This window comes from Macrobrachium nipponense, chromosome 18, assembly GCF_015104395.2.
Source record: "Macrobrachium nipponense isolate FS-2020 chromosome 18, ASM1510439v2, whole genome shotgun sequence".
In the NCBI taxonomy this organism is placed as follows: Eukaryota; Metazoa; Arthropoda; class Malacostraca; order Decapoda; family Palaemonidae; genus Macrobrachium; species Macrobrachium nipponense.
This window is the reverse complement of record NC_087211.1, coordinates 37108709-37131959: the sequence shown is the minus strand read 5'-3', so window position 1 is coordinate 37131959 and position 23251 is coordinate 37108709. Positions and strand designations below refer to the sequence as shown.

The following is a 23251-nucleotide window of genomic DNA, read 5'->3' as shown; positions in this document are numbered from 1 at the left end:
AAAGGAAGTGATAACCAACGAGAACGTATTTTCGTTTAATGACAATGTTATTAGAGCTCCTTTCGGCTTCTAAATTTCATTAAAATAAATTCATATTTTACCATGTGAAATATATCCAGTAAGACGAAAGTTTAAACTAAATAGGATTTTAATTTTGCCATACACGTGTTTATGGAGTGGCTAGTTCAGAAAAAACGTCACTATGTAGTTCCAGGCTTTTACATTAGAAAGAGGAAATGGCTGTTTTGTAACACTGTAAAAATATGTTACTCGCTTTTTCTTTTAAATATCCAGAGTTAGCAAAAACAAAAAATTGTAGTTGGTTCTTATTTGCGTCTTATATTTATATATATGATTATTTATAATAATATGTGTGGTGTGTGTGTTGTTTGTGTGTGTGTGTGTGTGTGTACACACACACACACACACACACACACACATATATATATATATATATATATATATATATATATATATATATATATATATATATATATAAATTTCAAATCAGAGAGATAAATATACGAATAGCTAGTTTGTGTAGAAGAAGTATGACTGTTTTATTTGAATATATGAAATCGGCTGATCTTATGTTCAGACAAACAACAGGAGATAATTATATCAATCCGAAACAAGCAAACAAGTGATAACCGTACTCTTTGGTCAAGGTCACGATTATATAAACGTCCCACATCCAGAGTTTATTCTTCACTGCCCACTGTATACAGAGATTAAAACTGTAAAGATTTTCTTAGAACAGAATCTTGATAGATTCTGTGACAAGTGGGTGGGCGCTCCAGAACTTCAATTCCAAGATGACCCTTTAACCAGTCCCTCGCTGCTGTCAGGCTCTTGTGGATAGAACTCTGGTCATGGACCAACATAAGCTCACTTGTGCACCCCTATTGACCAAGATTAGAGGTTCTGTGAATAATGACCTAATTTCAATTGTCGTTTAGCTTATGTAATTCAATTACCAAATATAGACCATCCCAGTCAGATTAACCAAGATCCGTGATCTAACACAAGTATCTAAGTATCTAACATCATTTACCCGGATTCAATTATCCAACATAAAATTTTTACATTTAATTATCCACCATCAGTTATCCAGAATTTTCAGCCATGATCATCCTCCATTGACGCCGATTCAATTACCAAAGCCTAGAAGAAATTTGCAACACATTTTCCTGCATCCTTGTTCCACTTCACCAAGTGGCCATTGCCTGCAGAACACAAGCAACTGCGCGTGCGCCGGCGTCTTCCCCAACGACCGTCTCTTCTCTGACGTAACTTGCTCTTCCAGCTCTGAAGAAAATAACGAAAACCACTTTAGCGTTATACAAATGTGTGTACGATATATATATATATATATATATATATATATATATATATATATATATATATATATATATATATATATATATATATATATATATACATATATTCATACATGGACGAAATATGTCAGAGAGAAACAAGTGGCATGCTACAAAAATATAAATACTTGCTATATTTCTGCGGGGAACATTTTGATATTAAGTTTGTCAATTTAAAGTTATAAATGGTTATGACCTCAGTGAAAGAGAAATAAATCCTTTTATTTTCTATCAACCTATCTAGCTATTCCCCTCCCTGGATAGTTCCTGAGAAGGATTCGTCGGGATTTTCCGTTTTCATTCCACACAGACTTGTAGCAAGTAAACTGATGAAGCTACAACAACGCCAGTCTGCGGAAAGGGGCGAAGTCAGCTGGGCAATCAGAGTCTTCCCCTTACCTGGCCTTCATATGGGCAGTCTTCTTGGCTCCTGCGTCAGCCGCCTTCGCCATCACCCTCAAGATGGCCTTCAGGTCTTCCTCGTTCGTACAGGACTCGAGGGCATCTAAGGCCGGGATCAGGGCATCCAGCTGCAGGAAAAGATGGAGATGGTCCGTTCACTTGTTTGCTTCAGTGGTTGTCTTTACATGTGTTTTATCAGTTTTCTCAACTTTACTGAATAGCCTTCTTGTAGCTTATTCCATCGAATGTGGAAATATTAAGACAATATCAAGTAAACAGAATTATTACTAAGGTCACTGTTTAATCATAATAGTAACAAAATAATGATAGACAATGACTGATACTTTGTTGCTAATAATAATGTCAGTAATAATAACATTGACAACACTCGCCATAGTCCTGTCCCCAGCAGACGCCCCGCCATATTTGCTGACGGCCTGAACCCCAGCCTTCAGGGCAGCCATCCACACCTCCCTGTGTCGTCTCGATGTGGTGGACAGTAAACTGTTGGCTGTCGCAGTGAAGAGGATGGAGTAGAGGCCGCCTGACGTGCCCCCCATGCTGCTGACAGCAATGTCGCTGATCACTGCAAGGACCCTTCCAGGGTGATTGAAGGGAAGGTCTGGAATCTGTCCAGAAAGAGCTGGATGGGGGAAAAGGTAATCATTATAATCATTATAGCAGTAGAAGTATCATCAAGTTTTGAAAGCTCTTCATATGAATTTCATTATGTTGGACCAGCAAATTCATTGTGTATTATTATTATTCATTCATAACATGCATACATTGAATAGAACAAGGTAAGATTCTTCCATAAAACAGATTAATAGCTAATTACTTGTTGCTAAAAAATTAACCTAAAGGTAAACAGGCACAGAAAAGAAACTGTGTATGAGAGTATCCTAAAAAAAGGCTACAGAGGAACGGCTGCAGGCAAGGGATTGGGACCTCTGGTTATAATGTCATGAGGAACAAATAATGGCACAGCCCTAACGTCAATCAGTCAAGAAAATACTGAAACAAGAGAGTATTGAGCTCTATAATTCTTATGGCAAACAAAATCCCAGTAGGTTCCGCATATCTTGATGACGTGCATTATGTTCTACAAGGGAGTAAAGTATTTCATGAGCCTCAGGTGGATAATAATTCAACAAAGAAAGAACAACATGCTTTGGAACATGCTCCTTACTTCTCTAAAATTATCAGCAATGTAATGGGTCTTGATTTAGGACTTCTATGGATATGCTACATACTTTCAATGATTGCGTAGTACCATTAATTACACAGTGATGAAGAAACTATACCGTTAATCCCTGCTATAAGAGTAGATCCACAGTCTCCATCTCCACATCCTGTATCCAAATGATTTAACATGTCTTCATATTTGGGGACTGTTTTCACAACTGCATCGAGGCAAGCTCTGAATACATCACAGGTACTTCTGTCTTCTAGCGAGTAGCAGTTCACCTGTCAACAAATTTTCACAAATCTCATAATCAAATTACCAGTTATGGAGAGTTAAACAGAACAACAAAAAAGATATTTTGTAAAATAAAAACTCAAAATGTCCTTCAGCACTTGCTCAATTGAAATATTAATTTATCTAGCCTTAAATAGTGCACCTAAGACCTACTTCATGTTCTCATTCCCCAGATTGCTATATGTGCTAATAACAGATTCTGGTGTCATAAAAGGCTCATAAGAAACATGATACAGTGCAACTTGAGCTTAACTGTCAAACAAAACAATTAACAACAATTTCTATATGTCAAGTTTCTGGTACCATCTGCTTTTGTGAGATGTCCAGTGAAAACAAAGATAACTTGACTGGTGCCTGTGGGTTTTCCAGGGGCACACAACGTTTTGGCCATGAGGGAGCTGAAGTTGGTTCATCCAGAAGAGCAACCCAACGAGAATCTACGAGTCGGAGTATGGAAATGTGGAAGCCTTTCATGTCAAGACTGGTCATCACCAATCCTTGGTACACACGCAATGGCTTCACACCTCTCCTCCCTGTAAATGAAATGATTAAATATGAGACAAAAATCAAATATCAAATTCTAAAGTACTTTGTATTTTCCCTAAAATATGACCCAAAGCTTTCATATATGGAGTATTCACACTTAAGGGCTCTCTGGCTGTCAATGAATCATTTCAGAAAACAAAATACTAATGGTAGGCCTGCAGATACTGGTGACGTGACTTGGGCCTACCCTTCCATGGTCTGCACCATCCCATCCACAGCTAAACTCTACTCCAGAGATGGGGAGAGATTGGGACTACATGGGGTGGCATGAGTCGGGTAAAACTATACATATGAAAGGGTAGGTTCATATGTTTAGAAAAATATAAATTACCTCAGAATTCAGTAGTATTTGTTTGACATGAATACTAACCTATGCTTTCATACATAAAGCCTAAGGTTGTCATGAGGGCATGTCCCTACAGGGTACCCACAAGTGCAGCTGCACCATTTGACCTGTTGAGGGTCACCATTATGCAGGACATGAAGACATGTTGTCTAAGCACTCACCAATCCCTAGTGACGATCCTAAGGTCCTCCTCCCTGAGGGCTCAACACTCCTAAATCACCTGTTGGGCTGTGACTTTAGCACCAGGTTCTTGAGATAGAAGGGAGTGAAGGTTGATTGTCCCCTCTAGACCCCTTCTCTCAGAACATGAGGGTCCTTTCCCCCTGATGTTGTGTGCCCTTTATTCTTCCTGGGGAAGGGTTGCCATCTGGCCCAGTCTTGTATGCCCTGGCAATTACTTTCCTCAGCAAGGAGATTGTATTTTTTTATATCTCACTTTTCTCATGCCCCATACTAATAAAGAGTCTCCTACCAGCTGGCCTGTAGGGGGACCATGTGCTTGAAATACGTTCATCTTTGTCTCCCCTACAAAGTCCTTCAGAGAGGGGACAGAAAAGCCTTTGAACTTCAGGCCCAGGGTCAGAAGGTTCTGGGTCTTCTCCATGAATTCTGGTGCAAATGTCTGACTGAAAGACAACTACCCTTGGGAGTAGGAGACAACGTATGAGAAGGCATGTAATTCACCTACCCTCTTGGATGAGGCCAAGACCAGCAGGAACACAGTCTTGAGGGTCAGGTCACAGTCCAATGCCTTCTTGAGGGGCTCATGAGGGCATCTGTTTCAGGGTAGTCACGTCCCACTTGGGGGGCTTCAATTCTCATGGGGAACACTTCTTTTCAAGATGTTTGACCATGGCTGACAGTTCCCAAAAAGCCAAGAGGTCTATGCCCTGAGGTCTGAACACTTGAGTGAGGGCAGCTTTGTACCCATTGATCGCAGTCAGGGAAAGAGCCTTCTCTTGACTTAAGATGATAAGACCTTCCCCAGTACCAATTATGGAAGACCTTCCATTTTGTCTAGTACACTCTAATGGACAATGGTCTGAGGGGGTTGAAGATAGCACTTGCAACTTTCTCTGAAAAGCTTTCTTTCTGAGGAGCTGCTTGATAGTCTCCAACCATAAAGTTGAAGTAAGGTTACTGCCGGGTGGTACTGTCTATTGTGCCTTATAACTTGGGAGTAGGGGAAGCTCCCTTAGGACATCTTTTAGCAGATGGTGTAGGTTTGTGCACCACTCTCCTTAGGGCCACCTAGGAGCTATGAGTGTTATTCTCAGCCTTTGAGACATGAAAAGTCTGTTGGTAAGCTTCCCTATTGGCTGAACAAGGGAAGGCATATATGTCTACATTGTCCTTAGGGTGCTGGAAGGCATCCTACAGAGCAGCCCTTTGATTGGGGGACTGGAGAACAATACAGTGGTGTTTTGTGTTTCCTGCTATGTTTGTTTGTTTGTATGGTGTTTTTATGTTGTATGGAACCAGTGGTTATTCAGCAACAAGACCAGCGGCTTTACCTGACTTCTGAACCATGTCAAGAGTGAACTTCTATCACCAGAAATACACATCTCTACCCATCAGTGAAACGCCCGAGAATCGAACTCGTGGCCACCAAGGTGGCAGGCCAAGACTATACCGATCACACCACTAAGTTGCTTGTTTCCTGCTATGGCATTAGGCCCTCCCATAACCTCAGCAATTTGTTCACGATGCCCTACTCCAGGGATCATTCTGTACCTACTACTTGGTCTGCTCTGCTTAAGTGGTCTGCCCCAATACTTTTCTTGCCCATGATGTATCTGGCTATTAGTACCAGTCCCAAGGTCTGTGACCACTCATGCATCTCCACTAATTTTCTAGAAGTGTTGGAGTGCCAGCCAGACTGCTTGCATCTCCAACAGGTTTATATTCCCTTCTTTCTCCTTTGGTCCCATTGTCCATGAATTGCACTTTCCATTCAGACGGTGCCCCACCCCGTTTGGGATGCATCCAAGAACACAAGCATTTTTGGTGGGGTTCAGCTGAGTGGTACCCATTGCAAGGTTGCTCTTGGGATCTCTCCACCACCACAGGTCGTCTGTGACCTACCTGACATCTCGACTGGCACTGGAAGGATCTGATGTGGGCTCTTCCCCTGGTGATTAATTTTTCCCAGGAGACAAGGTGCCCAATTATGATCCGCCACTGTTTTACTGCGGTTGAAGAGAGAAACGGCTCTGATATCCATACTGGGTTGCCAATCCTCTCATTTGATAGAAATGGGCCCCCACCCCACCATGGTAACGATCCTCATCCCCAGGTACTTGATTGTCTGCTCTGAGGAGAGATCTGACTTTGGTAAATTTACCACCAACCCCAGGCCCTTACAAAGAGACAGGACCTGGTCCCTGTGGCATTCCATTTCAGTGACTGAAGATGCTAGGATCAGTCAGTCATCCAAGTATCTTCATAGTCTTATCCCCTTACTGTGTAAGACATGCAAAGATTAGCTGGAAGACTTGGGTGAAGACTTGGATCGCTGTCAGCAGTCCAAAGCAAAGGGCCTTGAACTGGGAGACTACTCCCTGGGAGACAAACCTCAAGAATACTTCCTGGACTTCCTGGACATCTCATGGATAGGAATGTGAAGGCCAGTATCCTGCAGGCCTAAGGATATCAGTCCCTGATGGAGACCAGGACTGACTGTAGTGTCCCCATGGAGAAGGACAACTGCTGTAGGTACAGGTTCAGGATAGAACTGGATGCCACCCCCTCGTGATGGATGCCAAAACTGACTGGGTGGTTGCCCAAGCAGTCCAGCTGGGGAGATCTCTGGTTGCATTTGTCACCACTCTGCTGCCTCACAGCATGAGGTTCAGGGAGACAAGGAGTGGAAAGGGACAAAGGCCTGTCCTGAGATGCTGTGGTATCCGAGCTTGGTGTGGGCCACCCACTAATCAGGGCTTTAGCAGCTCCGAAGGGCAGTCTGTACCCCTGCCTCAGGGCAGACACTGTCCCTTCCTCCACTCTTTAAGAAATTGGGAGGAGGATTGGAGCTGAACCCTCTTGCTGCTCAGGCTGTAAGCAGAGGGTAACGAAACCCTGCCCTCCAATTTGGGGGTGGCGGGAGGGGTGGGGGGTGCGGGAAGCAGAGCAGGATGAGTCTCTGTCCTTCCTGTATGGGGATACATTCCTTCCCGTCTGATCTGCTCTGAGATCGGGACAGTGGGCGAGGTCCCCTGCATCGGTGGTGGGGCAACCAGGCATGATCTCTATCTGTAGGAAGAAACAGAGGGGAAGGAAGGGGCACCACTCAGTAGCCCCAAGGTGGGTCAATTATGTGGACTTGCAAGTGACTAAACTTGGCAGACCTATTTATGTGGACTTGCATGTGATTCAATCTTGCAGACCCAGAGAAAAAGACTTGTAGGTGTTAGTCCAGCCCAGGAAAATGGAACATCTGCTGTTCCATTCTTGGCAAATCCTCCCCTCCAAAAAGTTAATATCTGTCTAGCAAAATTTAGGTAGAATTTCTTGTATAGGTGTACCTAAACTGATGATTTTGATACCTCTAAGCACAAAAAAATTATCACTATGTGCCTAAAACGACTCTAGCTAAATTTCCTCAAAGTATTCATTAAATGGTTTGGGGCAGGGGGTTGGGGGTGGGGGAAAGGATACTGCTTACACAGGGTAGCAATGCATGTGAAGGAAACTTTACCTAATTTCCTCAAGGGTACCTCATTAACCAGTGGGTTCCATATCCCTTACACAAATGTATTCACACTTTATTCAAGTCAAATTTCCTTAAAAAACTAACCCCCAACACAAAAGCATGAATGCATGTCATGATTTCAATGAAAATTCTAGACAATTATCTCAGTAGGAGATGCTCATCAACTGATGAGTTTTAAAAATCAAGAGACCCAACAAAAAAAGGAAAATGTTTAGTATACAAAGTAAAAAGGGAATACTCAAGGTTCTCCCTCTGAGTGCAGTTCTTCTGGTCCTGCAACTCCCTGACTTAATTCTGGTGTACACTTGTTTCTTGGCAATTGGTTTTACTTCGTTGTGCCTCCCTTCCCACTGGTCTCATTTGATCTCTCTTCCTAGAGAAAGATCCATCTATTGATGTTGCTCTTGTAAGTTGTAATCTACTAAGAAAGGAGAGAAAGAAAGAGTGGTGTTAAAACTAGGCAGCATCAAAATCGAGAGTGAAATGTCTCACTTGGCTCTCCTTCCACTTGTGAGGAAATTCTCTCTCCTTCCCAACCCCAAATCTCAGGTGTCAGAGACACACACTCTCTTTCTTTCTCTCTCTCTCTCTCTCTCTCTCTCTCTCTCTCTCTCTCTCTCTCCTCCCTCTCTCTTCAGCTCTCTCTCTCTCTCGTCTCTCTCTCTCTCTCTCTCTCTACTCTGGGACTTGGCACAGGGGTAGGGGAAGAGGGAGAGAGAGGGAAAGATGGTGATCTACAATGGGCCTTGATGACCTGGTAGCCCTAGACTGCTCTACCTAACCCCTACACCGAAATCGAGGTAAGTTGGGGGAAGGGATTACCCAAGAGAAACTCCCATGGGTCGCCATACTTGATTCTTGAACCTTCTCGAGAGATGTCTAGGGCATGGAGAAGGGCTAAAAGTGGATTGTCATGAAGAGTCCATTCAGATGAGCCACCTCACACATTCATCTCACATGCACTCATGTACCTAAACCGAAAAAACACTACAATTGGGGACGGTAGACAAAAATCTACTACAGGGTTTATCTCTACCTGAACATAACCTGAAATCTGGTTTAAGGTTCCTTTCCATCATTGACAAAAGATGCACTGCAAGGAACAATGGGAAAAAGACACATGTGGGTACCACATCATACCTTGGGAGAGAACAAAGGAGCACTTGACATGATTCTCAAATAAAAAATCACTAGGAAGACCCTGAAGGAATGGTAAGGGACTTCTCCTTCGGACAGCCACACAAGCCCACATTCTAAAAGTAAAGGAATATTGACATATATACATGTGGATGACACCACTCTACCACTTGCTATACACAAAGTAGGATACCACATGATTCGTTCTCCTAAACACAGGAATGCACTATCTTTTCCCCGAGAAAAAATGTGTGTGTGGGGGGGGAGACGGCAAAAGTGAAGTATGAAACAAAATGCACTGCACAATTTGCTAATGTCAAAAGGAGAAATGCCTGTGAAGACACAGCCTGACGCTAAACATACAGAGGGCACACACACCATACAGACTCAAAGACAAAGCAAGTACTGGGGATAGGTAAGGACAACTCAGGCAACAGCAAACATAGGCTAATCCATTAGTATTTTATTTTTTTAGATGATTCAGTGATAGCACAAGCACGAGAAGCATGATTACCCCATATATGAAATTCATGGCAGAACAAAGCTGCACTCCATGAGCTCCAGAGAAAGATAAAGTGATATAATGGCTGCCATTTGACAGGACAGACTTGACCTTTACAAATAAAGTACGTAGATTCCTATAGGAACTTTGGGGTAAAACCTTTATTCATTAGTTCATTGCTTACAACCACATCTTCAGTGTGACAGACACTCCAACCAAAACCAATGACGGATGATGCCAATGGTCCATATTTTTGTTCAAAATCCAGACTTTAAAACAGACCCAACTTCAGTAAGAAAGCAATGAAAGTGGGGTATAAGAAAAATGAAGTGGCGCTTACAGAATGAAGATATGATAAATGAATATAGATGAAGATGAAGGGATTGACAAGAAAGTCTATAATATGAAATCCTATAGCTCACAATGAGGTGTAGTTCTGCTAATCCACCATTGCATCCACCAAATGATAGAAAAAATTACAATGAAATAATTAGGATTTAATGGCTTTTCTTGGTAAGATAAGTTTGTGTTCGATAAAGTGGTGGTGGATTATTTTGTCCTTCCTCCTATGTAGTGTATCCCAATCAAATATAGTAATTGGTTTCCTTTATGTTGCAATTCCTGCATCTCTAGAAATGCAGCTGTGCTGCTATTGCAGCGTGACTGAGACCAGTTTCCTTCAAGAATCCAAAACAAATATAATTCTAATATTTACTAGGAAGCCGCCTTTGTATAATCAAGTTGAACGTGGCCTGAATGAATGCAAAAATAACGCACTTAGCTGTTCGGTGACTTCTTTGGCAATAACGCCCATTTCCAGCTGGGAAACAGAGCCCAGATTGCTGACGAGGACCGCTACTTCGTCTCCTTCTTGGAGGTTAAGACGAGAGGCCGAATCTTCTTTAGTTAAGTGATTTAATAAGCACTCCACCACTTCCTGGGCAGATCCAGCCTTTGGAAATAAGAAAAGAAATGATCACCAAGTTATTAATACAAATAACAACTACTTGTGGTTGCCCACACTCATCGACACTCAGGATCTGAGACTTAGGTCTCAAGTCTTGGAAAAGGATACTTTACAAAAAGGAAGAGTAAATATTCAACAGTTTGGATAAGGTAAATTTTGTTACAACTGTAACTGCATTTAATCATAAATAAATGATTTTTCGTGAGAAATGTCTGTTACCGATATAATACATGTTTTGTAGTTTGTTGATAAGCTTTCATGCCAAAATATTCGTATAATATAACAGCCCTTCTACATTAAAATAAATTGAACAATACTTTAACTTGACATTCAACTCTATAACCTTTAACTAAAATTATGAGAACATTACACTTGCGGAAAATAAGTAAAACTCATATATATATATATATATATATATATATATATATATATATATATATATGTGTGTGTGTGTGTGTGTGTGTGTGTGTGTGTGTGTGTGTATTCATTAAATAGAATGGTTTTTTCACTGTTAACCAGCTTGTTTTAAATTGCTTCATATTTTCTAATTATTTTCTTCACTTCATTGTTCAGGTTACTAATGGACATAATGGGGTTCTTCCATTTACTCCAATATGCGTCCATTAGTAACCTGAACAATGAAGTGGAAAAAATAATTAGAAAATATGAAGCAATTTCAAAAAATCTGGTTAACACTGAAAAAGCCATTCTATTCAATGAATGTTGTATCCGTGAAAAATTGTGCCCTAAAATAAAAGTAGTATATATATATATATATATATATATATATATATATATATATATATATATATATATATATATATATATTAATTCCTTAATATAGAATTTGAAATAGTTCATACATTTAGACAACTAAATTTCATATTTATATCTGAAATATTTTCTCAATATTTTGAAATTCTGAATTCCATCATAATTAATAGTTTTCAGATATAATTATCTCCTTCATCAAGCATTGTCCCCCCATGGCAGCCCTTCGAGCGCCCCCAGGGGGGAGCGGCCCACAGGTTGGAAACCACAGTGTTAGGGGGTGCGAGTTTGTTGAGTGCGATTTGAGGCAGTTGCCAAGCAAAAGGACAATGTCACGGGTGTTAGGGTATAGGGTATGGGCGGTAAAGGACTAGAAATAAAGTAGTCAAACACAAGAAAGGGCTTATCTAGTTCCTCTTTTGACATACTGGCCATCACATTTTCAGGTTTACTACAAATATCTTGGCTAAGGCCTAAATCTACATTGAAACCTAATTCCAGCACAAGTTGCTCTAAAGATCGTCAATTACCCCGCTATAGTAATGTTTCTCGTTACTTGACAGGATATGTCGTAGCTCTGACCTTGAAGTGTACCATAAAATCTCATTTCTGCAGAACTCGCTGTACTGAGGCCACTTTAACCTTTTGTTCGGGAGGTACAACCACTAAATGTTTTTCATTTGGAGACCAAAGGGTTTTTTCTTCGTTATGATGGCCACTAAAGGCTTTCGTTGAACTGGCCACTAAAGTCTCTCATGGTATTACCTTGATTGTCTTGGCCCCAGCCTCGCCATGCACGCCTAAACCCAACTCGAGCATCCCGTCGGGGACGCTGAACAGGGGCGACGACGCTCCAGGCAGGGTACATCCGCTAGCGGCAACACCGATGGTCCCCATGGACTCTCCTAGGCTTCGACAGGTCGCCATCGCTTCTTCGAGGCTCGCCCCGGCCTCAGCCATGGCTCCAACTATCTGAGGGTCATTGCATGCTTATATCTCCAGTTTAATCATCCGAAACAGGGTTAGTGATGTCTAGAAATCATAAGGCAGATTATATTCTTTACACAGGTTTTGGGATCACTATAACTCGCCTAATGAGTTTTATATTTCATCATTGTAATCACCTTGAAGATGAAAATCGTTCCGCATAAGCCTCTCCGACCGGCTGTACCTTCCAGCCGCGTTAGAGCGCAGTCGTCACCGGATATGTACATTTCAGCCTGAAAAAAGATACATGATAATCGTTTTGAGAGGATGCGTTCGATTAATATATTCAATAGTTATAAATCTAGATTAATATTCAAAAGGCAACAGATATTAGGAATGCTGGGAAACTTAGTTTTGGGTACACGCCACCCAGAGTAGTCAAGTTTCTTCAAGATCTGCAAAAACACTTAACTATTAACCATTTAACATGATGCTTAAAACATGCTTATTGAAAATCCATTTTGAAATAGAAGACCAAATTATTCGGCAAACTATAAACCAAAGCTGTAATAACGGGTCAGCTTAATGAACCTATTTAGTGTCGAAAGGAGGGCCATAAAAAAATGAAAGAAAAAAAGAATGATGATGAGTGTTCAAACAAATATCGAACTGTTTTCTAAAGGGACACAGACTCTGACAGCTTTGGGTCAATAATGGTGGCAAAATTGAATAAAGTCTCACGCATACGTTCACGGACATGTATGATTTTAATTTCGAAGATCACTGACTAATTCTTGCAAAATTTGGAAAGTAAGATGTGAACGACTTCATAAACGTTCCCGCGTGAAATTACTGGGTTTAAGAGAGCTGCAGTGCTGTTAGAAGATTTTGGCATTTTCTTTTAAGTGTCATGACTCAACTTAGTGAATTATATTCATCTGCGTATGACTTTAAGTTTAACTGTTCATTTATTCGTGTAATTCCACCTGTAGTTTTCTTCTGGCTCCAGTTTTATTCTCTTTTGTGAAAACTTGCTTAGCATTTCATGATGATCATTTCCAGTTTCTTCTATTGAACTACGCCCATTTGAATAATTCTTATAACAAGTGTAATTGCTGATTTATCCATACAGACTGTTCTATGCAGCAAAAGAATTGCAACGGTTGCAAAACCACAGCCAAAAAAATTATTGGTTCCGAAAGCTTCATTAGCGTTCAAAAATTTCATCTTGGTAATTCGATCGAAGCCAGGAATATACAAATGTTCACTCAACCATGTAAACATTTCGGTCAATAATATTTTTTTTTTTTTTTTTTTTTTTGCTTTACCTTGATACCTGCAACCTTACAGCGCTCGACGGCTTGTCCAAAATTCACTCGGTCGCCCGTGTAATTGAAGACGATAACTAACACGCCCTCTGTGAGGATTGATAAAACCTGGTTTAGAAACATAAATTAACTGAGGAGAGAGAGAGAGAGATTCAGTTATTTCCATTTAATTCAACAGGTCACCAGGGGCTGAAATGAAGAAAGCCATCTAGTCCAATTCATGAGCAATAATGATGTACCACCTGGGTCTCGAAGTTACAGCACGATAAACTGAAAAAGTGGGAGTTACATAATCTCCACTGTGAGCAATAACAATTTATCAATTGGCAGTGGCGTAACTAAGGGGGTTGGATGGGATGCGCTGGCCCGGGCGATACTGTAGGGCGGGGGGGCACTCTGGTATCTCTTGAGCAAGCCTGATCTGGCAGAGTAATTCTAGAATTTCGAGCATATTCGTCTGATCGGAACACTAGACAGCGATTTATCGACTCTGCTGTTGGACAGTAACGGACTTCATAAACTAAAATAAATATTTGAGTTATTGAAGCTTAAAATGTGCATTTAATTTTCACCACTTGAGTACTTTTTAGTAGAGGGTGTGGGGCAGCACTTTCAGAGACTGGCCGGGGCGCCACTAACGCCAGCTACGCCACTGTCAATTGGGGCTCGAACTTCTACCATCAAAAACAAGAGACAAGGAACTCACTTAACCTGAAATGATAACAATAATTAGGCCACGAACTGGTGATACCAGAAACTGAAGAAGTTACTTAACACTTAATTAACCACGTGAATAAATGGAAGACTAACTGGGACTGGAACCTGCGGCAGTCTGGAACTGAAGGACGGGAAACTATACCTCACCTGAACTTCTCAGAAGGGAAACATTGCGCCAACTAGGTCTAAGGATTGCAACAACAGGAACTATAAGACCGAAGGCCGTGTACTGAAAAACTCATTTTTACCGGGATTTCCCGACCCAAGAGTAGCAATGGCGTTGGCAATCAGTCCCGTCGGAGGGGAGGTGAAGATGGGTCCCGCTACGGCTGCTCCCAGCATTCCTCTTCCTACGAAACCTGCACGAAGCACAACAAACTTATTATTTACTGTTGATATCGTTTATTCTTCCTACTATTATTATTATTATTATTACTACTACTACTACTACTACTACTACTACTATGACTATTATTATTATTATTGGAGAAACAAATCTACACTTTTGTATCTACACATATTTAAAGATAAATCTGTAGTACAGACGGCTTTTGGGAAAGCCATCTTTACAGATTCATCTTTAAATATTTTTACATATACATAAGCGTGGATTGGTGGATTTGCCTCTCCGTTTTAACACTCGTGAGTGTCTTTCAATTTATTTTTTTTTTCTATCAAAGTCCTCCAATCCGACTGGGTGGTATTTATAGTGTGGGGTTCCGGGTTGCATCTTGCCTCCTTAGAAGTCCATCACTTTTCTTACTATGTGCGCCGTTTCTAGGATCACACTCTTCTGCACGAGTCCTGGAACAGCTTCAGCCTATAGTTTTTCCAGATTCCTTTTGAGGGACCTTGGGGTCGTGCCTAGTGTTCCTATGATTATGGGTACAATTTCTACTGGCATATCCCATATCCTTCTTATTTTCTATTTTCAGGTCTTGATACTTATCCAGTTTTTCTCTCTCTTTCTCTTCAACGCTGGTGTCCCATGGTATTGCGACATCAATAAGTGATACTTAATTATTATTATTAGAGTTGTAAAATTTTAACAATCGTTATCCTGGTTTCATAGTTTCAGATATCCTGGTGTTTTAATAATCCTCATTGCAACAAGGGCAAGATTGTTGTTTATATAAAAGGTCTGGTGAGTGACGTAAGTGATCTAGGTAACAACTGCAAGTGCCAGTAAGTCTGGTTAAACATCGAAATAAACCTTTATTTGTTTTACCCAGGGGCAGTATATTCTTTGGTGTTTGCCTTGCACGTATACTAAGCATATATAATTTAATTAATATTATAAATATATTAATATATATCTATAATTATATATATATAATATATATATCTATATATACATATATATATATATATATAGATATATATATATATATATATAATATATATTGATATTTCAAATGCATATATCCCCTCTTTGACTGTATAAAATGTTATGTAGAATTGTGCAACATTTTTTCAGATTCCTGGATAACTTAGAGTTAGGATGTTTTAAATGTGTGTTCAGATTTCTGCATTACATAATGTAAAAGAATATATATAATGTAGAATGTAAAAAGAGAGAGAATATCTTTGTCCATTCAAAACTAGAATTGTTTCAGTAACTTTTCATCTCCTCGCTATTAGAGGGACTCCGAGATCTCTGTTTGTTTTCCTAATCTGTCAACACGTTTGATTAGAGATCTTGAGTCTTCATTGTGTTTTGGGATTCTGTCATCACGTATGATAAAGGACTTCTGCTTCGATCGATCGAGTCGAGTACGTGTCTTTTTTTAACAGAATGGTCTCATACACGTATGTCTTTGTCAAAGCCATGTGCAGATTACACATTTTGTATGTAAAGTTGCATAAGATTTTGAAGCTTCTACAAAGAATTGTTGCCCAAAACGTTTTGTGTCATCTCCTGTCCAGCTTCCATAAGGGAGAAGTTTTTCATTCAGGCTTAAAGACTCAAACCGTACACATTTCTCTCTCTCTCTCTCTCTCTCTCTCTCTCTCTCTCTCTCTCTCTCTCTCTCTTCATCGCATAGCACTTTTGATTTTAAAGTAACGTAACGATTTCGTACTTATTGAATGGTCACTCATAACTTGTAATTTTCAGATTTGATATTTCTTAGAGTTTATTTAGTGTTATTTGGTGTTTTTTTGTGGAATCTGAACAAACTTTGTTCTGTAACGGAGCCTGGTTTTGTGAAAGTGTGAAACAAGCCTGCAGCAAAGAAAGAAAGAAGTTGGTATACCAAAAAGGTAAAGTGTTATATTTTTATTAGTTGCAACTAATAACTGATAGGAACAGTGGTTAGGAAAAAACTAATAACTGATGGTTACTAAGCTTTGGTAAACACTAATAACTGATGGTTACAGTGGTTTGAGAGAAACTCTTTACGTTTTTACGCATTGCAAATTTTTGTGTTTTGTGTTTGTTTATTTTTTGTGCATTTGTTCATTTTCTTATTGAAGTGTGTGTTTTTATTTCATATTCTGTGTGATTAATACTTTTTGCAATTTTTGTATTTACCACATTTTTCTGTATTTTCTTTTGCATTCACAATTTAATTGACTTAGTTATTTTCATTAATTAATTGTTGCACATTTAATTAAATTTTACACTTGTGAATTAATTTGCATTTACTTAGAATTCTTTTCAAGTTTTATTATTGTTTAGCACTTGTGAATTAATTTCCAAATTTCAAATATTGCCTAACACTTTTGAATTTTGATTGAATTAATTTTCTTGAATTTTATGATAAATCAATTTTGATTTAATTTTACTTAATTTGATTCAAGAATTAATTAAACTTTACTTTGTTTTCAAGTAACAGTAATTTTCCCTGATATTGTGAATTTCACTTATAGATTTTGAGATTAATAATAGATTTTTGTATTTAAAATTTTTATAATGTTTTCATTTCTAACCAGTATATTTGCATTTGATTATATTGATGTTAGGAAGAAACATAAGAGTGGTAATTGATCTGTTTTCCTTCAATTAACTTGAAGTACTTAGACTTCTGAAATCAGGGAAATACTTAAACTTTTAAAGTTGTTGATGGAGCGATGCCCTTTGATTAATTTAATTACTTACAAGATTACCTCACACCTGTTTTGATGAACTTAGTCTGATTTTCTGCAATAATGGTAAGTGTTAAGGGATCACTGTTGCCTTTAGAGTATTCAGTCTTTTAATACCTGTGATGAGGGTTCAGGTGTCTGGCTTTTGGTGAGGTAACAATAAATGAATGGTAAGTGTGGTAACCAGATACTTGGCACTTAGTAACAATATATATATATATATATATATATATATATATATATATATATATATATATATATATATATATGTATGTATGTATGTATAAATGCTTAAGAAACAACGAGGGCGTTCAATTACAAGGACTGATTTTCTGGCTGAGGACAGCTGGTGAACCAGTGGTAGTATAAACTTCTATTGACGACTGTGAGTGTTATTCAATTTTTGGCGACGTTGTATTCTTCATACTGTATATGAATGTATACAATAATAAGTCCGCCACGCGTAAGAGTAAGTACACATCTGTGCTTGCGCGTGTGTCGTTTATAATAATAATAATAATAATAATAATAATAATAATAATAATAATAATAATAATAATAAAACAGCGCACATAGTAAGAAAAGTGATGGACTCCTAAGGATGCAACCCGGAACCCCACACTATAAATACCACCTAGTCGAATTGAAGGACTGTGGTAGACCAAAGAAAAAGAAATAATAAAATAAATAATAATAATAATAATAATAATAATAATAATAATAATAATAATAATAATAATAATAATAATAATAATAATAATAATAATAATCAGCTTTAGTTTCAGTACGAGGCCATCTAAATGGAATATACATTACAATAGATGCACACAAACTCGATACACGAGTAAAAGCTATAAAAACGATTGCCAATATCCACACAGTTGATGAGGTAGCAGTAGAAAAAATATATAAATTATATTTGTAGTGACAGTATTATTACTGTGAATAATGGAAGAAACATTAACCAAAAAGCGCCCTCACCTGCTGAGAAGGGCTCGTGACCTGACCCTCCCCCGCTGACTAGTGCCAGCTTTTTTCGTGCTCCTTCGATGACCCGGTCACGGTCGACTATTAAACGCTGAAAAAAAAAAGTAAATGAATGAAAGGAGACATTGAATAAATGGCTGGACAGACATTTAAAGATGACGGAATTCGCAAAGGATAACTAAATCAGAGACTAACCTCAGTGGGAATTCTTTTGTGCTCTCTCTCTCTCTCTCTCTCTCTCTCTCTCTCTCTTATTTTTACGGTAAGTGTACACAATGGCATATATCCGTAGACTTGCTTTGTCTAAATGACGATATGAACGTAACACGTCGTTTAATAACTATAACAATACAATGCGTGTGAGAGCACTTGTGTGCATCCGTGCTTATTTGCAGAAATATGTACTTTAGAAAGAAAAAAAAGATAAGGAATATAATAGCACACTTCATAATCAAACTAAAAAAAATAAAAGAATTAGTTGGTGACAAAATTCCCTGTCGTACCACCGGTACCTTAAAGAATGGCTATTTACCTGGTTGGGTATGAGATAAAGGCCCGGATGCAGGGCTGCCATTCCTTCCAGGGCATCGTCCACGCATCGTTCCGACGAGTTCAGCAGCTGGGCGGCCATTGTTAGCCGCTAAATACACCTCTTGGGGGAGGGGGGGAGGTTGGTTGTTACACCTGTCGAGGAGAGGCGCGTCATCAACGAAGAAACTTCACTTTCGGGTTGGCGTGGTTAGGGGAAAAAATGATCCTCCTGAATTTGATCCGATATTTTCGAAATGACATAAAAGAAGTAAAAAACAAAATGAGGCGAATTTCTTTGGCGCAGACGATTTTACTGTACAGCGTACAATCGAGGACACTGAAAGTAGATCTATCTTTTGGTGTTCTCGATAAAATGCTGAATGAGTCGCGGCCCATGAAACTCTGGTAGCCGCGGCCGTGGTGGCCTGTTCAATAGCGTTGTCAGAAGCACGATTATTGCAAACTTTAACCTTAAGTGAAATAAAAACTACTGAGGCTAGATGGCTGCAATTCAGTATGTTTGATTATTGGAGGGTGGATAATCAGCATACCAATTTGCAGCCCTCTAGCCTCAGTAGTTTTTAAGATATGAGGGCGGACAGAAAAAGTCGAAGACTGACAGACGAAGCCATCTCAATAGTTTTCGTATACAGAAAACTAAAAATGAGACAGTTATATCTAAATTTACATGGGATATTACGCAACTGTATGTGAACTTACCTCACAAATAAAATATCTAATGTAGATGGCTTGTGAAATAAACATCTTTTATGCTTACAGATGACAGAACTATAACTTCCATACATAAAGTCATGTAAGAAATGACACATACATATGTGTATAACACTTAGACGTCAGAAATTAAATCTCTATATAATATTTAAATCTACGCCAGTAATAGCATATTTAAACATAAAATTAACTGTTCCGTAAAGTAACGCTAGAAACTTTATATTGTACGTAAAGTAACATCGGAAATGATGGATTCAACAAGGTGTGATCCGACCTCAGCTTACTCGGGGCGTGTACTAAGAGCTACGGTCAAATAGAACGTTATTTCGCCAACGAAAATAAAAAAATAAGCTATATGATATTAGAATAAGTTTTCTGTTCTGTTCACATGCACATTATTTAATTTTTACATTTTCATTCTAATAAACAAATCATAAATATCCTGTCCTAAAATTCCTGTATCTTTACCTCAACATGAATCACTTTATCAGACCTTAAATTAAGTATATCTTAGTTTAACCAGACCACTGAGTTGATTAACAGTTCTCCTATGGTTGGCCCGAAGGATTCGATTTTTGACACAGCTAGGAACATTTTCGTTACATAGCAATGGAGCCTACAGCTTATTGTGGGATCCGAACCACATTATATTGAGAAATGAATTTCTAATCACCAGAAATACATTCCTCTGAATCCGTGATTGGTAGGCGAGTATGCAACCGACTCGTCCAGTGAGGAACTTATTTTAGACCTTTTCGAGCTTTCCTAACCCCCCAACAACAATAACAACAAAGTATATAATTCATTGGCTTCAAAATACTTGTTCTGTATTATTTAACAAGCAGATTATTTTTTTTTACATTTTTATTCTAATAAATAATCATAAATATCCTATCCTAAAATTCCTGTATCTTTAGCTCAACGCGAAACATCTTTTTCAGACCTTTTTAGGCTTCCTAACTCCCAACAAGGATAACAACACAACATAGTAGTTTGTAGGCCTACCCCCCGAGTATGCAAAAATAACACGTCTTTGTGTAAGGTAATATCTTTGTTTTTGTTATTGTTGTTACCGTTACAATAACAGATATAAAATCATCGCAAACTATTTTTCTCAAAGAAAAATAAAAGAAAAAAGTGGCTCCTGATAATTCCATTTCAAGAAGTTGTGAAAACCTCGTCTGCATTGGCACAGCCGTCATCTTCAGCAGTTTCTTCAACGAAAATTACATAAAACAAAGGACAATCATCATTATAACACTTCCGTACTTAATCTGTCTGTCTGCGTTCACTTGATGAAAACTTTACTATTTAGTTGTTCACATAGGCCTAGTGAACGAGCCACAATCTTAATAAGGCCATACCAACGGCATTTGATAATTCCAGGCGGTTACCTATCCAAGGACTGGCCAGATTCATCTCTGCTTTACTCCAATGATCGGAACAGGTCATATTCATGGATGCAATTGACAAATGTGGTCACCACTCACCTTTGGCCTGTCTATAGCCTATATCATAAGGTTATAGACAGATTTGCTTTGACATTACGAAAGGGATTTTATCATTATTTTTTTTTTCTACATAAAGCATTTCGATGGAGAAAGTTAGGCTTGGGTTTATATTACTATGAATATTCCTATTAATAATTAATTCCATTGGTAGCAGCGGAAGTATGCACTCTGTCTGGATGACTACTGATTTGATCGGTACAATCAAAAACTTTATAATTTCAATAAGGTTCTGGCGATAACTAAAGCATGAATCCATGTCACTCAAAACAACTGACTTACCATAAATTAATTAATTTATTGAACCACCTTTTCCCAAATGCCGTCAATATGATCTGAGCCACAAACTTGGTCTAATCCGTGCCCGATGGCTCTGTGCTACCGATAACACTGTTTAACAAACGGGAAAAACAAGTAGTTGTGTTTGTCATTACGTGTCAATATGACCAGTGACAGTTACAGTATCTTACCTTCCAAGTTAGAGTAACAGAGGGCAAAGCCGGTACGTGAAAAGGCACCAAAATGAGCAAAATAAGAGCGTAATCGGAATTCGTGGACTCTTCGTCCAGCACCACTAAGGGTCAGCTGTTACACTACTCTACTCTATCTCAAGGACGGCAGGGGTGCCAACCTTTCCGAATATTGCCAATGGACGACGTGCACTACTGGTAATATTTTAAAAATATATATACAATGTCATTTCTCAGTTTATTCTTCTGTCCTCTTGCTAGCTATATATAATATTATAGCTCTTTATCATAAATAACTTGCACTTTTCTACTTTATTTGGCAATGCTATATTGACAAAAAGATCATTTTGCTTTGCCACAGTCCCTGATAAAGACTCAAATGACATTTTATTGTCAATTTGTCAACTCTCTCTCTCTCTCTCTCTCTCTCTCTCTCTCTCTCTCTCTGTTTGTCTTGTAAGTTAAAATATCAATGTAAAGAAAATAACACAATAAGGGAAATTGTTTGAAACTAGTCTAAATATTCGTTATCACACTTGTGCTCGTGTGTGTGAGTGTGTGTGCGTATGTGTGTGTCCATCGGACTACATTCACCGGCAATATTTTCAGAATGTTTTATCGGTCACCGCTGAGACAACATGTCATGGAAGATAACGTTTTGTCGTACAGAAGCCGGGTAAGGACTATCTCGGAGCCCCTTAACTGTTACTATAAAAGCGACCCTCGATCCACCACTAAAGGTTCATGTCGACAACCGGAGGGTTGACTCTACGACTGGCAGACTGCGTCGCTATTTGACTCGTGACTGACGAACTGTTTGTTATAATTAATGTCTGTTGTACCTGATAGACTGACTGGCTGGTAGCTTATTCATTGTCTTACTGATTTGCCAATAACTGCCGGTGATATCAATGACCGACAGCTGTCCCACTTTCTGAATTCCTGATATATTTAGTTGCTATGGCAACGCCGATTTCCATCTCCTAGACTGCTGCAACCTGTGCCTTAACTTACTGCTTATTGTGCAATATGAATCTTTTGAAACTAAGCAAATTGCTTCCAGTTCTGAAAAGAAACAAATATATAATAAGAGAAAAAAATCCTAATTTGTAGTATCAACGTGTAAGCTGAATGAAATGTGTAGTATTAACCAAAGATTTATATTATCTTGAGTACGTATTGACTTTGAATTTTACAATTAATAAAATTATAGAGTCCGCTGAGAGATGTGTCATGTATAATTGGCAGACATTGGATATAAAATCCTAATCTCTACGATATTATAGCGGATTAGGAAATGTGTTTTAACTTAATTAAATCAGCTAAAAAACATATTTATTGTAAATGTTTAATGTCTATAAGTACAATGATATCTGATGTATTTGATATTTATAGAAGGATGATTTTTTTAATTTGCATTCAGTGGAGCTATTGCAAATGTCTTTTATACTTATTTCTTTAATAAACTCCAGCTTAACTTAGCGTCGATGGAATTATTGGAAGACACATCTATCCCACAAACCCTTGAAGCGAGTCTGTTTCTGTTCAACCGTGATATAGAAAACTCGATTGTAATATATATATATATATATATATATATATATATATATATATTATATAAAGGTTTTTTTGCCACAAAGGAAAAAAATGTGGGAAAAAAAGCGCTTTTTCATTTTTTTCCTTCGTGGCAAAAAAGTACTTTATTTATACATAGCATCACGT

The 23251-nt window shown here is 38.6% G+C and overlaps 1 protein-coding gene across 2 annotated transcripts; it reads right to left on the bottom strand.

Annotated features, from left to right (window-relative positions):
• Positions 1-686: 686 nt before the first annotated feature.
• On the bottom strand, positions 687-21667 carry LOC135196978 (triokinase/FMN cyclase-like). 2 transcript variants are annotated; one of them, XM_064223855.1, is made up of 13 exons: positions 21530-21667; positions 18821-18972; positions 18283-18379; positions 14463-14573; positions 13498-13586; positions 12367-12462; positions 12008-12214; positions 10282-10456; positions 3565-3794; positions 3086-3248; positions 2174-2424; positions 1779-1909; positions 687-1308 (listed from the first exon to the last, which is right to left on the bottom strand). In XM_064223855.1, exons 2-13 carry the CDS (start codon positions 18917-18919, stop codon positions 1209-1211), a joined length of 1749 nt encoding a protein of 582 aa, XP_064079925.1. In that variant the 5' UTR covers positions 18920-18972; positions 21530-21667; the 3' UTR covers positions 687-1208. The 2 variants fall into 2 exon arrangements, with proteins under 2 accessions (XP_064079925.1, XP_064079926.1); XM_064223856.1 differs by lacking the exons at positions 14463-14573; positions 18283-18379.
• Positions 21668-23251: the final 1584 nt, after the last annotated feature.